The 14992-nt window shown below is 48.1% G+C and overlaps 1 protein-coding gene across 2 annotated transcripts in view; it reads left to right on the forward strand.

Annotated features, from left to right (window-relative positions):
* The window catches only part of LOC116958111 (uncharacterized), a 348130-nt gene extending 333177 nt beyond the window's left edge, over positions 1-14953 (forward strand). For both annotated transcript variants that reach the window (XM_076064271.1, XM_076064270.1), the window contains one exon: positions 252-14953. In XM_076064271.1, coding sequence (XP_075920386.1) covers positions 252-395 — 144 coding nt within the window. In that variant the 3' untranslated portion in view covers positions 396-14953. The remainder of the gene's footprint in view (positions 1-251) is intronic.
* Positions 14954-14992: the final 39 nt, after the last annotated feature.

Below are 14992 nucleotides of genomic sequence, written 5' to 3' on the forward strand. Positions count from 1 at the left end.
GTCTGTCTCTGTGTGTCTGTCTCTGTGTCTCATGTCTGTGTGTCTCATGTCTGTGTGTCTGTGTCTCATATCTGTGTGTCTGTCTCTGTGTCTGTTTCTGTGTCTCATGTCTGTGTATCTGTGTGTGTGTCTGTGTGTCTGTCTCTGTGTGTCTGTGTGTGTGTCTGTCTCTGTGTGTGTGTCTCTGTGTGTCTGTGTCTGTCTCTGTGTCTCATGTCTGCGTGTCTCTGTGTGTCTCTGTGTGTCTGCAGAGTCTCCACCACGTGCTCACAGCGCCACACCCATCCCCTCTGTCTGCCCACCGTGGATTCCTGGGCTGTGGTCACTTCTCACGGACAAACAGCATCCTGCAGGCTCAGCGTCTGCCTCCCATCGACTGGCTCATTCACTCATAGAGACCCTCACTCACTCATAGAGACCCTCACTCACTCATAGAGACACTCACTCATAGAGACCCTCACTCACTCATAGAGACCCTCACTCATAGAGACCCTCACTCACTCATAGAGACCCTCACTCACTCATAGAGACCCTCACTCACTCATAGAGACCCTCACTCATAGAGACACTCACTCATAGAGACACTCACTCATAGAGACACTCACTCACTCATAGAGACCCTCAGTCACTCATGGAGACCCTCACTCACTCATAGAGACCCTCACTCACTCATGGAGACCCTCACTCACTCATGGAGACCCTCACTCACTCATAGAGACACTCACTCATAGAGACACTCACTCATAGAGACACTCACTCACTCATAGAGACCCTCAGTCACTCATGGAGACCCTCACTCACTCATAGAGACACTCACTCATAGAGACACTCACTCACTCATAGAGACCCTCACTCACTCATAGAGACCCTCACTCACTCATAGAGACCCTCACTCACTCATAGAGACCCTCACTCACTCATGGAGACCCTCACTCACTCATAGAGACCCTCACTCACTCATAGAGACCCTCACTCACTCATAGAGACCCTCACTCATAGAGACCCTCACTCACTCATAGAGACCCTCACTCACTCATAGAGACCCTCACTCACTCATAGAGACACTCACTCACTCATAGAGACCCTCACTCATAGAGACACTCACTCACTCATAGAGACCCTCACTCACTCATAGAGACCCTCACTCACTCATAGAGACACTCACTCACTCATAGAGACCCTCACTCATAGAGACGCTCACTCACTCATAGAGACCCTCACTCACTCATAGAGACCCTCACTCACTCATAGAGACCCTCACTCATAGAGACCCTCACTCACTCATAGAGACCCTCACTCACTCATAGAGACCCTCACTCACTCATAGAGACCCTCACTCACTCATAGAGACACTCACTCACTCATAGAGACACTCACTCACTCATAGAGACACTCACTCACTCATAGAGACCCTCACTCACTCATAGAGACCCTCACTCATAGAGACACTCACTCATAGAGACCCTCATTCACTCATGGAGACCCTCACTCATAGAGACCCTCACTCACTCATAGAGACCCTCACTCACTCATGGAGACCCTCACTCACTCATAGAGACCCTCACTCACTCATAGAGACCCTCACTCACTCATAGAGACCCTCACTCACTCATAGAGACCCTCACTCACTCATAGAGACCCTCACTCACTCATAGAGACCCTCACTCACTCATAGAGACCCTCACTCATAGAGACCCTCATTCACTCATAGAGACCCTCACTCACTCATAGAGACCCTCACTCATAGAGACCCTCACTCACTCATAGAGACCCTCACTCACTCATAGAGACCCTCACTCACTCATAGAGACCCTCACTCACTCATAGAGACCCTCACTCACTCATGGAGACCCTCACTCACTCATAGAGACCCTCACTCAATCATAGAGACCCTCACTCACTCATAGAGACACTCACTCACTCATAGAGACCCTCACTCATAGAGACCCTCACTCACTCATAGAGACCCTCACTCACTCATAGAGACACTCACTCATAGAGACCCTCACTCACTCATAGAGACCCTCACTCACTCATAGAGACACTCACTCATAGAGACCCTCACTCACTCATAGAGACACTCACTCACTCATAGAGACACTCACTCATAGAGACCCTCACTCATAGAGGACCTCACTCAACATAGAGACCCTCACTCATAGAGACCCTCACTCACAGAGACCCTCACTCACTCATAGAGACACTCACTCACTCATAGAGACCCTCACTCAAACATAGAGACACTCACTCACTCATAGAGACCCTCACTCATAGAAACCCTCACTCATAGAGACACTCACTCATGGAGACCCTCACTCACTCATAGAGACCCTCACTCACTCATAGAGACCCTCAATCACTCATAGAGACACTCACTCACTCATATAGAGACCCTCACTCATAGAGACCCTCACTCAGAGACCCTCACTCACTCATAGAGAACCTCACTCACTCATAGAGACCCTCACTCACTCATAGAGACCCTCACTCACTCATAGAGACCCTCACTCACTCATAGAGACCCTCACTCACTCATAGAGACCCTCACTCACTCATAGAGACCCTCACTCACTCATAGAGACCCTCACTCACTCATAGAGACCCTCACTCACTCATAGAGACACTCACTCACTCATAGAGACACTCACTCACTCATAGAGACACTCACTCATAGAGACACTCACTCACTCATAGAGACCCTCAGTCACTCATGGAGACCCTCACTCACTCATAGAGACCCTCACTCACTCATGGAGACCCTCACTCACTCATGGAGACCCTCACTCACTCATAGAGACACTCACTCATAGAGACACTCACTCATAGAGACACTCACTCACTCATAGAGACCCTCAGTCACTCATGGAGACCCTCACTCACTCATAGAGACACTCACTCATAGAGACACTCACTCACTCATAGAGACCCTCACTCACTCATAGAGACCCTCACTCACTCATAGAGACCCTCACTCACTCATAGAGACCCTCACTCACTCATGGAGACCCTCACTCACTCATAGAGACCCTCACTCACTCATAGAGACCCTCACTCACTCATAGAGACCCTCACTCATAGAGACCCTCACTCACTCATAGAGACCCTCACTCACTCATAGAGACCCTCACTCACTCATAGAGACACTCACTCACTCATAGAGACCCTCACTCATAGAGACACTCACTCACTCATAGAGACCCTCACTCACTCATAGAGACCCTCACTCACTCATAGAGACACTCACTCACTCATAGAGACCCTCACTCACTCATAGAGACCCTCACTCACTCATAGAGACACTCACTCACTCATAGAGACCCTCACTCATAGAGACGCTCACTCACTCATAGAGACCCTCACTCACTCATAGAGACCCTCACTCACTCATAGAGACCCTCACTCATAGAGACCCTCACTCACTCATAGAGACCCTCACTCACTCATAGAGACCCTCACTCACTCATAGAGACCCTCACTCACTCATAGAGACACTCACTCACTCATAGAGACACTCACTCACTCATAGAGACACTCACTCACTCATAGAGACACTCACTCACTCATAGAGACCCTCACTCATAGAGACACTCACTCATAGAGACCCTCATTCACTCATGGAGACCCTCACTCATAGAGACCCTCACTCACTCATAGAGACCCTCACTCACTCATGGAGACCCTCACTCACTCATAGAGACCCTCACTCACTCATAGAGACCCTCACTCACTCATAGAGACCCTCACTCACTCATAGAGACCCTCACTCACTCATAGAGACCCTCACTCACTCATAGAGACCCTCACTCACTCATAGAGACCCTCACTCATAGAGACCCTCATTCACTCATAGAGACCCTCACTCACTCATAGAGACCCTCACTCACTCATAGAGACACTCACTCATAGAGACCCTCACTCACTCATAGAGACCCTCACTCACTATTAGAGACCCTCACTCACTCATAGAGACCCTCACTCACTCATAGAGACCCTCACTCACTCATGGAGACCCTCACTCACTCATAGAGACCCTCACTCAATCATAGAGACCCTCACTCACTCATAGAGACACTCACTCACTCATAGAGACCCTCACTCATAGAGACCCTCACTCACTCATAGAGACCCTCACTCACTCATAGAGACACTCACTCATAGAGACCCTCACTCACTCATAGAGACCCTCACTCACTCATAGAGACACTCACTCATAGAGACCCTCACTCACTCATAGAGACACTCACTCACTCATAGAGACACTCACTCATAGAGACCCTCACTCATAGAGGACCTCACTCAACATAGAGACCCTCACTCATAGAGACCCTCACTCACAGAGACCCTCACTCACTCATAGAGACACTCACTCACTCATAGAGACCCTCACTCAAACATAGAGACACTCACTCACTCATAGAGACCCTCACTCATAGAAACCCTCACTCATAGAGACACTCACTCATGGAGACCCTCACTCACTCATAGAGACCCTCACTCACTCATAGAGACCCTCAATCACTCATAGAGACACTCACTCACTCATATAGAGACCCTCACTCATAGAGACCCTCACTCAGAGACCCTCACTCACTCATAGAGAACCTCACTCACTCATAGAGACCCTCACTCACTCATAGAGACCCTCACTCACTCATAGAGACCCTCACTCACTCATAGAGACCCTCACTCACTCATAGAGACACTCACTCACTCATAGAGACACTCACTCACTCATGGAGACCCTCACTCATAGAGACACTCACTCACTCATAGAGACCCTCACTCACTCATAGAGACCCTCACTCACTCATAGAGACCCTCACTCACTCATAGAGACCCTCACTCACTCATAGAGACACTCACTCACTCATAGAGACACTCACTCACTCATGGAGACCCTCACTCATAGAGACACTCACTCACTCATAGAGACCCTCACTCATAGAGACACTCACTCACTCATAGAGACACTCACTCACTCATAGAGACCCTCACTCACTCATAGAGACCCTCACTCATAGAGACACTCACTCACTCATAGAGACCCTCACTCACTCATAGAGACACTCACTCACTCAGAGACACTCACTCACTCATAGAGACACTCACTCATAGAGACACTCACTCACTCAAGAGACCCTCACTCACTCATAGAGACCCTCACTCACTCATAGAGACCCTCACTCACTCATAGAGACACTCACTCACTCACTCATAGAGACACTCACTCATAGAGACCCTCACTCATAGAGGACCTCACTCAACATAGAGACCCTCACTCATAGAGACCCTCACTCATAGAGACCCTCACTCACAGAGACCCTCACTCACTCATAGAGACACTCACTCACTCATAGAGACCCTCACTCAAACATAGAGACACTCACTCACTCATAGAGACCCTCACTCATAGAAACCCTCACTCATAGAGACACTCACTCATGGAGACCCTCACTCACTCATAGAGACCCTCACTCACTCATAGAGACCCTCAATCACTCATAGAGACACTCACTCACTCATATAGAGACCCTCACTCATAGAGACCCTTACTCAGAGACCCTCACTCACTCATAGAGACCCTCACTCACTCATAGAGACCCTCACTCACTCATAGAGACCCTCACTCACTCATAGAGACCCTCACTCACTCATAGAGACCCTCACTCACTCATAGAGACCCTCACTCACTCATAGAGACCCTCACTCACTCATAGAGACACTCACTCACTCATAGAGACACTCACTCACTCATGGAGACCCTCACTCACTCATAGAGACCCTCACTCACTCATAGAGACCCTCACTCACTCATAGAGACACTCACTCATAGAGACCCTCACTCACTCATAGAGACCCTCACTCACTCATAGAGACCCTCACTCACTCATAGAGACCCTCACTCACTCATGGAGACCCTCACTCACTCATAGAGACCCTCACTCAATCATAGAGACCCTCACTCACTCATAGAGACACTCACTCACTCATAGAGACCCTCACTCATAGAGACCCTCACTCACTCATAGAGACCCTCACTCACTCATAGAGACACTCACTCATAGAGACCCTCACTCACTCATAGAGACCCTCACTCACTCATAGAGACACTCACTCATAGAGACCCTCACTCACTCATAGAGACCCTCACTCATAGAGACCCTCACTCACTCATAGAGACACTCACTCACTCATAGAGACACTCACTCATAGAGACCCTCACTCATAGAGGACCTCACTCAACATAGAGACCCTCACTCATAGAGACCCTCACTCACAGAGACCCTCAATCACTCATAGAGACACTCACTCACTCATATAGAGACCCTCACTCATAGAGACCCTCACTCAGAGACCCTCACTCACTCATAGAGACCCTCACTCACTCATAGAGACCCTCACTCACTCATAGAGACCCTCACTCACTCATAGAGACACTCACTCATAGAGACCCTCACTCACTCATAGAGACCCTCACTCACTCATAGAGACACTCACTCACTCATAGAGACCCTCACTCACTCATAGAGACCCTCACTCATAGAGACACTCACTCACTCATAGAGACCCTCACTCACTCATAGAGTCACTCACTCATAGAGACACTCACTCACTCATAGAGACCCTCACTCACTCATAGAGACCCTCACTCACTCATAGAGACACTCACTCACTCTTAGAGACCCTCACTCACTCATAGAGACACTCACTCACTCATAGAGACACTCACTCACTCATAGAGACCCTCACTCACTCATAGAGACCCTCACTCACTCATAGAGACACTCACTCACTCATAGAGACACTCACTCATAGAGACCCTCACTCACTCATAGAGACCCTCACTCACTCATAGAGACCCTCACTCACTCATAGAGACACTCACTCACTCATAGAGACACTCACTCACTCATAGAGACCCTCACTCATAGAGACACTCATTCACTCATAGAGACCCTCACTCACTCATAGAGACCCTCACTCACTCATAGAGACCCTCACTCACTCATAGAGACCCTCACTCACTCATAGAGACACTCACTCACTCATAGAGACACTCACTCACTCATAGAGACACTCACTCATAGAGACCCTCACTCATAGAGACACTCACTCACTCATAGAGACCCTCACTCATAGAGACACTCACTCATAGAGACCCTCACTCATAGAGACACTCATTCACTCATAGAGACCCTCACTCACTCATAGAGACCCTCACTCACTCATAGAGACACTCACTCACTCATAGAGACACTCACTCACTCATAGAGACACTCACTCACTCATAGAGACCCTCACTCACTCATAGAGACACTCACTCACTCATAGAGACACTCACTCACTCATAGAGACCCTCACTCACTCATAGAGACCCTCACTCACTCATAGAGACCCTCACTCACTCATGGAGACACTCACTCACTCATAGAGACCCTCACTCACTCATAGAGACACTCACTCACTCATAGAGACACTCACTCACTCATAGAGACACTCACTCATAGAGACCCTCACTCATAGAGACACTCACTCACTCATAGAGACCCTCACTCATAGAGACCCTCACTCACTCATAGAGACCCTCACTCACTCATAGAGACCCTCACTCACTCATAGAGACACTCACTCATAGAGACACTCACGCACTCATAGAGACACTCACTCACTCATAGAGACCCTCACTCATAGAGACACTCACTCACTCATAGAGACACTCACTCACTCATAGAGACACTCACTCACTCATAGAGACACTCACTCACTCATAGAGACACTCACTCATAGAGACACTCACTCACTCATAGAGACCCTCACTCACTCATAGAGACCCTCACTCACTCATAGAGACACTCACTCACTCATAGAGACACTCACTCATAGAGACACTCACGCACTCATAGAGACACTCACTCACTCATAGAGACCCTCACTCATAGAGACACTCACTCACTCATAGAGACACTCACTCACTCATAGAGACACTCACTCACTCATAGAGACACTCACTCACTCATAGAGACACTCACTCACTCATAGAGACACTCACTCATAGAGACACTCACTCACTCATAGAGACCCTCACTCACTCATAGAGACCCTCACTCACTCATAGAGACACTCACTCACTCATAGAGACCCTCACTCACTCATAGAGACCCTCACTCACTCATAGAGACCCTCACTCACTCATAGAGACACTCACTCACTCATAGAGACACTCACTCACTCATAGAGACCCTCACTCACTCATAGAGACCCTCACTCATAGAGATCCTCACTCACTCATAGAGACCCTCACTCACTCATAGAGACCCTCACTCAATCATAGAGACACTCACTCACTCATAGAGACACTCACTCATAGAGACCCTCACTCATAGAGGACCTCACTCAACATAGAGACCCTCACTCATAGAGACCCTCACTCATAGAGACCCTCACTCACAGAGACCCTCACTCACTCATAGAGACACTCACTCACTCATAGAGACCCTCACTCATAGAGACCCTCACTCATAGAGACACTCACTCACTCATAGAGACCCTCACTCACTCATAGAGACACTCACTCACTCATAGAGACCCTCACTCATAGAGACACTCACTCATAGAGACCCTCACTCAAACATAGAGACACTCACTCACTCAGAGACCCTCACTCATAGAAACCCTCACTCATAGAGACACTCACTCGTGGAGACCCTCACTCACTCATAGAGACCCTCACTCATAGAGACACTCACTCACTCATAGAGACACTCACTCACTCATAGAGACACTCACTCACTCATAGAGACACTCACTCATAGAGACACTCACTCACTCATAGAGACCCTCACTCACTCATAGAGACCCTCACTCACTCATAGAGACACTCACTCACTCATAGAGACACTCACTCATAGAGACACTCACGCACTCATAGAGACACTCACTCACTCATAGAGACCCTCACTCATAGAGACACTCACTCACTCATAGAGACACTCACTCACTCATAGAGACACTCACTCACTCATAGAGACACTCACTCACTCATAGAGACACTCACTCATAGAGACACTCACTCACTCATAGAGACCCTCACTCACTCATAGAGACCCTCACTCACTCATAGAGACACTCACTCACTCATAGAGACCCTCACTCATAGAGACCCTCACTCACTCATAGAGACCCTCACTCACTCATAGAGACACTCACTCACTCATAGAGACACTCACTCACTCATAGAGACCCTCACTCACTCATAGAGACCCTCACTCATAGAGATCCTCACTCACTCATAGAGACCTTCACTCACTCATAGAGACCCTCACTCAATCATAGAGACACTCACTCACTCATAGAGACACTCACTCATAGAGACCCTCACTCATAGAGGACCTCACTCAACATAGAGACCCTCACTCATAGAGACCCTCACTCATAGAGACCCTCACTCACAGAGACCCTCACTCACTCATAGAGACACTCACTCACTCATAGAGACCCTCACTCATAGAGACCCTCACTCATAGAGACACTCACTCACTCATAGAGACCCTCACTCACTCATAGAGACACTCACTCACTCATAGAGACCCTCACTCATAGAGACACTCACTCATAGAGACCCTCACTCAAACATAGAGACACTCACTCACTCAGAGACCCTCACTCATAGAAACCCTCACTCATAGAGACACTCACTCATGGAGACCCTCACTCACTCATAGAGACCCTCACTCACTCATAGAGACCCTCAATCACTCATAGAGACACTCACTCACTCATATATAGACCCTCACTCATAGAGACCCTCACTCAGAGACCCTCACTCACTCATAGAGACCCTCACTCACTCATAGAGACCCTCACTCACTCATAGAGACCCTCACTCACTCATAGAGACCCTCACTCACTCATAGAGACACTCACTCATAGAGACCCTCACTCACTCATAGAGACCCTCACTCACTCATAGAGACACTCACTCACTCATAGAGACCCTCACTCACTCATAGAGACCCTCACTCATAGAGACACTCACTCACTCATAGAGACCCTCACTCACTCATAGAGTCACTCACTCATAGAGACACTCACTCACTCATAGAGACCCTCACTCACTCATAGAGACCCTCACTCACTCATAGAGACACTCACTCACTCTTAGAGACCCTCACTCACTCATAGAGACACTCACTCACTCATAGAGACACTCACTCACTCATAGAGACCCTCACTCACTCATAGAGACCCTCACTCACTCATAGAGACACTCACTCACTCATAGAGACACTCACTCATAGAGACCCTCACTCACTCATAGAGACCCTCACTCATAGAGACACTCATTCACTCATAGAGACCCTCACTCACTCATAGAGACCCTCACTCACTCATAGAGACCCTCACTCACTCATAGAGACCCTCACTCACTCATAGAGACACTCACTCACTCATAGAGACACTCACTCACTCATAGAGACACTCACTCATAGAGACCCTCACTCATAGAGACACTCACTCACTCATAGAGACCCTCACTCATAGAGACACTCACTCATAGAGACCCTCACTCATAGAGACACTCATTCACTCATAGAGACCCTCACTCACTCATAGAGACCCTCACTCACTCATAGAGACACTCACTCACTCATAGAGACACTCACTCACTCATAGAGACACTCACTCACTCATAGAGACCCTCACTCACTCATAGAGACACTCACTCACTCATAGAGACACTCACTCACTCATAGAGACCCTCACTCACTCATAGAGACCCTCACTCACTCATAGAGACCCTCACTCACTCATGGAGACACTCACTCACTCATAGAGACCCTCACTCACTCATAGAGACACTCACTCACTCATAGAGACACTCACTCACTCATAGAGACACTCACTCATAGAGACCCTCACTCATAGAGACACTCACTCACTCATAGAGACCCTCACTCATAGAGACCCTCACTCACTCATAGAGACCCTCACTCACTCATAGAGACCCTCACTCACTCATAGAGACACTCACTCATAGAGACACTCACGCACTCATAGAGACACTCACTCACTCATAGAGACCCTCACTCACTCATAGAGACACTCACTCACTCATAGAGACACTCACTCACTCATAGAGACACTCACTCACTCATAGAGACACTCACTCATAGAGACACTCACTCACTCATAGAGACCCTCACTCACTCATAGAGACCCTCACTCACTCATAGAGACACTCACTCATAGAGACACTCACGCACTCATAGAGACACTCACTCACTCATAGAGACCCTCACTCATAGAGACACTCACTCACTCATAGAGACACTCACTCACTCATAGAGACACTCACTCACTCATAGAGACACTCACTCACTCATAGAGACACTCACTCATAGAGACACTCACTCACTCATAGAGACCCTCACTCACTCATAGAGACCCTCACTCACTCATAGAGACACTCACTCACTCATAGAGACCCTCACTCATAGAGACCCTCACTCACTCATAGAGACCCTCACTCACTCATAGAGACACTCACTCACTCATAGAGACACTCACTCACTCATAGAGACCCTCACTCACTCATAGAGACCCTCACTCATAGAGATCCTCACTCACTCATAGAGACCCTCACTCACTCATAGAGACCCTCACTCAATCATAGAGACACTCACTCACTCATAGAGACACTCACTCATAGAGACCCTCACTCATAGAGGACCTCACTCAACATAGAGACCCTCACTCATAGAGACCCTCACTCATAGAGACCCTCACTCACAGAGACCCTCACTCACTCATAGAGACACTCACTCACTCATAGAGACCCTCACTCATAGAGACCCTCACTCATAGAGACACTCACTCACTCATAGAGACCCTCACTCACTCATAGAGACACTCACTCACTCATAGAGACCCTCACTCATAGAGACACTCACTCATAGAGACCCTCACTCAAACATAGAGACACTCACTCACTCAGAGACCCTCACTCATAGAAACCCTCACTCATAGAGACACTCACTCATGGAGACCCTCACTCACTCATAGAGACCCTCACTCATAGAGACACTCACTCACTCATAGAGACACTCACTCACTCATAGAGACACTCACTCACTCATAGAGACACTCACTCATAGAGACACTCACTCACTCATAGAGACCCTCACTCACTCATAGAGACCCTCACTCACTCATAGAGACCCTCACTCACTCATAGAGACACTCACTCACTCATAGAGACACTCACTCATAGAGACACTCACTCACTCATAGAGACCCTCACTCATAGAGACACTCACTCACTCATAGAGACACTCACTCACTCATAGAGACACTCACTCACTCATAGAGACACTCACTCACTCATAGAGACACTCACTCATAGAGACACTCACTCACTCATAGAGACCCTCACTCACTCATAGAGACCCTCACTCACTCATAGAGACACTCACTCACTCATAGAGACCCTCACTCATAGAGACCCTCACTCACTCATAGAGACCCTCACTCACTCATAGAGACACTCACTCACTCATAGAGACACTCACTCACTCATAGAGACCCTCACTCACTCATAGAGACCCTCACTCATAGAGATCCTCACTCACTCATAGAGACCCTCACTCACTCATAGAGACCCTCACTCAATCATAGAGACACTCACTCACTCATAGAGACACTCACTCATAGAGACCCTCACTCATAGAGGACCTCACTCAACATAGAGACCCTCACTCATAGAGACCCTCACTCATAGAGACCCTCACTCACAGAGACCCTCACTCACTCATAGAGACACTCACTCACTCATAGAGACCCTCACTCATAGAGACCCTCACTCATAGAGACACTCACTCACTCATAGAGACCCTCACTCACTCATAGAGACACTCACTCACTCATAGAGACCCTCACTCATAGAGACACTCACTCATAGAGACCCTCACTCAAACATAGAGACACTCACTCACTCAGAGACCCTCACTCATAGAAACCCTCACTCATAGAGACACTCACTCATGGAGACCCTCACTCACTCATAGAGACCCTCACTCACTCATAGAGACCCTCAATCACTCATAGAGACCCTCAATCACTCATAGAGACACTCACTCACTCATATAGAGACCCTCACTCATAGAGACCCTCACTCACTCATAGAGACCCTCACTCACTCATAGAGACCCTCACTCACTCATAGAGACCCTCACTCACTCATAGAGACCCTCACTCACTCATAGAGACCCTCACTCACTCATAGAGACCCTCACTCACTCATAGAGACCCTCACTCACTCATAGAGACACTCACTCACTCATAGAGACACTCACTCATAGAGACCCTCACTCATAGAGACACTCATTCACTCATAGAGACACTCACTCACTCATAGAGACCCTCACTCATAGAAACCCTCACTCATAGAGACACTCACTCATGGAGACCCTCACTCACTCATAGAGACCCTCACTCACTCATAGAGACCCTCACTCACTCATAGAGACCCTCACTCACTCATAGAGACACTCACTCACTCAGAGACACTCACTCACTCATAGAGACCCTCACTCACTCAGAGACCCTCACTCACTCATAGAGACCCTCACTCACTCATAGAGACCCTCACTCACTCATAGAGACACTCACTCACTCATAGAGACCCTCACTCAATCATAGAGACCCTCACTCACTCATAGAGACACTCACTCATAGAGACACTCACTCATAGAGACACTCACTCACTCATAGAGACACTCACTCATAGAGACACTCACTCACTCATAGAGACACTCACTCATAGAGACCCTCACTCACTCATAGAGACCCTCACTCACTCATAGAGACCCTCACTCACTCATAGAGACACTCACTCACTCATAGAGACACTCACTCATAGAGACACTCACTCACTCATAGAGACACTCACTCACTCATAGAGACCCTCACTCATAGAGACACTCACTCACTCATAGAGACCCTCACTCACTCATAGAGACCCTCACTCACTCATAGAGACACTCACTCATAGAGACACTCACTCACTCATAGAGACCCTCACTCATAGAGACACTCACTCATAGAGACACTCACTCACTCATAGAGACACTCACTCACTCATAGAGACCCTCACTCACTCATAGAGACCCTCACTCATGGAGACCCTCACTCACTCATAGGGACACTCACTCACTCATAGAGACCCTCACTCACTCATAGAGACACTCACTCACTCAGAGTGAGATAGTGATGTTTGGGTGATGGCAATGATGTTTGGGTGATGGTGATGATGTTTGGGTGATGGTGATGTTTGGGTGATGGTGATGTTTGGGTGATGGCGATGTTTGGGTGATGGCGATGTTTTGGTGATGGCGATGTTTTGGTGATGGCGATGATGTTTGGGTGATGGCGATGATGTTTGGGTGATGGCGATGTTTGGGTGATGGTGATGTTTGGGTGATGGCAATGATGTTTGGGTGATGGCGATGTTGTTTGGGTGATTGTGATGTTTGGGTGATGGTGATGTTTGGGTGATGGTGATGTTTGGGTGATGGTGATGATGTTTGGGTGATGGCGATGTTTGGGTGATGGCGATGTTTGGGTGATGGTGATGATGTTTGGGTGATGGTGATGTTTTGGTGATGGTGATGTTTGGGTGATGGCGATGATGTTTGGGTGATGGCGATGATGTTTGGATGGTGTTGTTTAGGTGATGGTAATGTTTGGATGTTTGTAAGGATTGTGATGGTGAAGCTGTTCATGTTTGTTAAAATTTTAAACTGCCGTGTTACGCTGATGGTGGTGTAGGTGGTGTAGGTGGTGGTGTAGGTGGTGGTGTAGATGGTGTAGGTGGTGGTGTAGATGGTGTAGGTGGTGTAGGTGGTTGTGTAGACGGTTGTTGTTACTCTGCATTAAAGTTTTAAGAGTTTGGTCATGGGAGGTCTGCCTCACCTCACCACCACCACACCACCAT

This window comes from Petromyzon marinus, unplaced genomic scaffold (assembly GCF_048934315.1).
Source record: "Petromyzon marinus isolate PM22_M1 ecotype Great Lakes invasive population unplaced genomic scaffold, UKy_Petmar_22M1.pri1.0 PM_Scaffold_37, whole genome shotgun sequence".
NCBI classification, from domain to species: domain Eukaryota; kingdom Metazoa; phylum Chordata; class Hyperoartia; order Petromyzontiformes; family Petromyzontidae; genus Petromyzon; species Petromyzon marinus.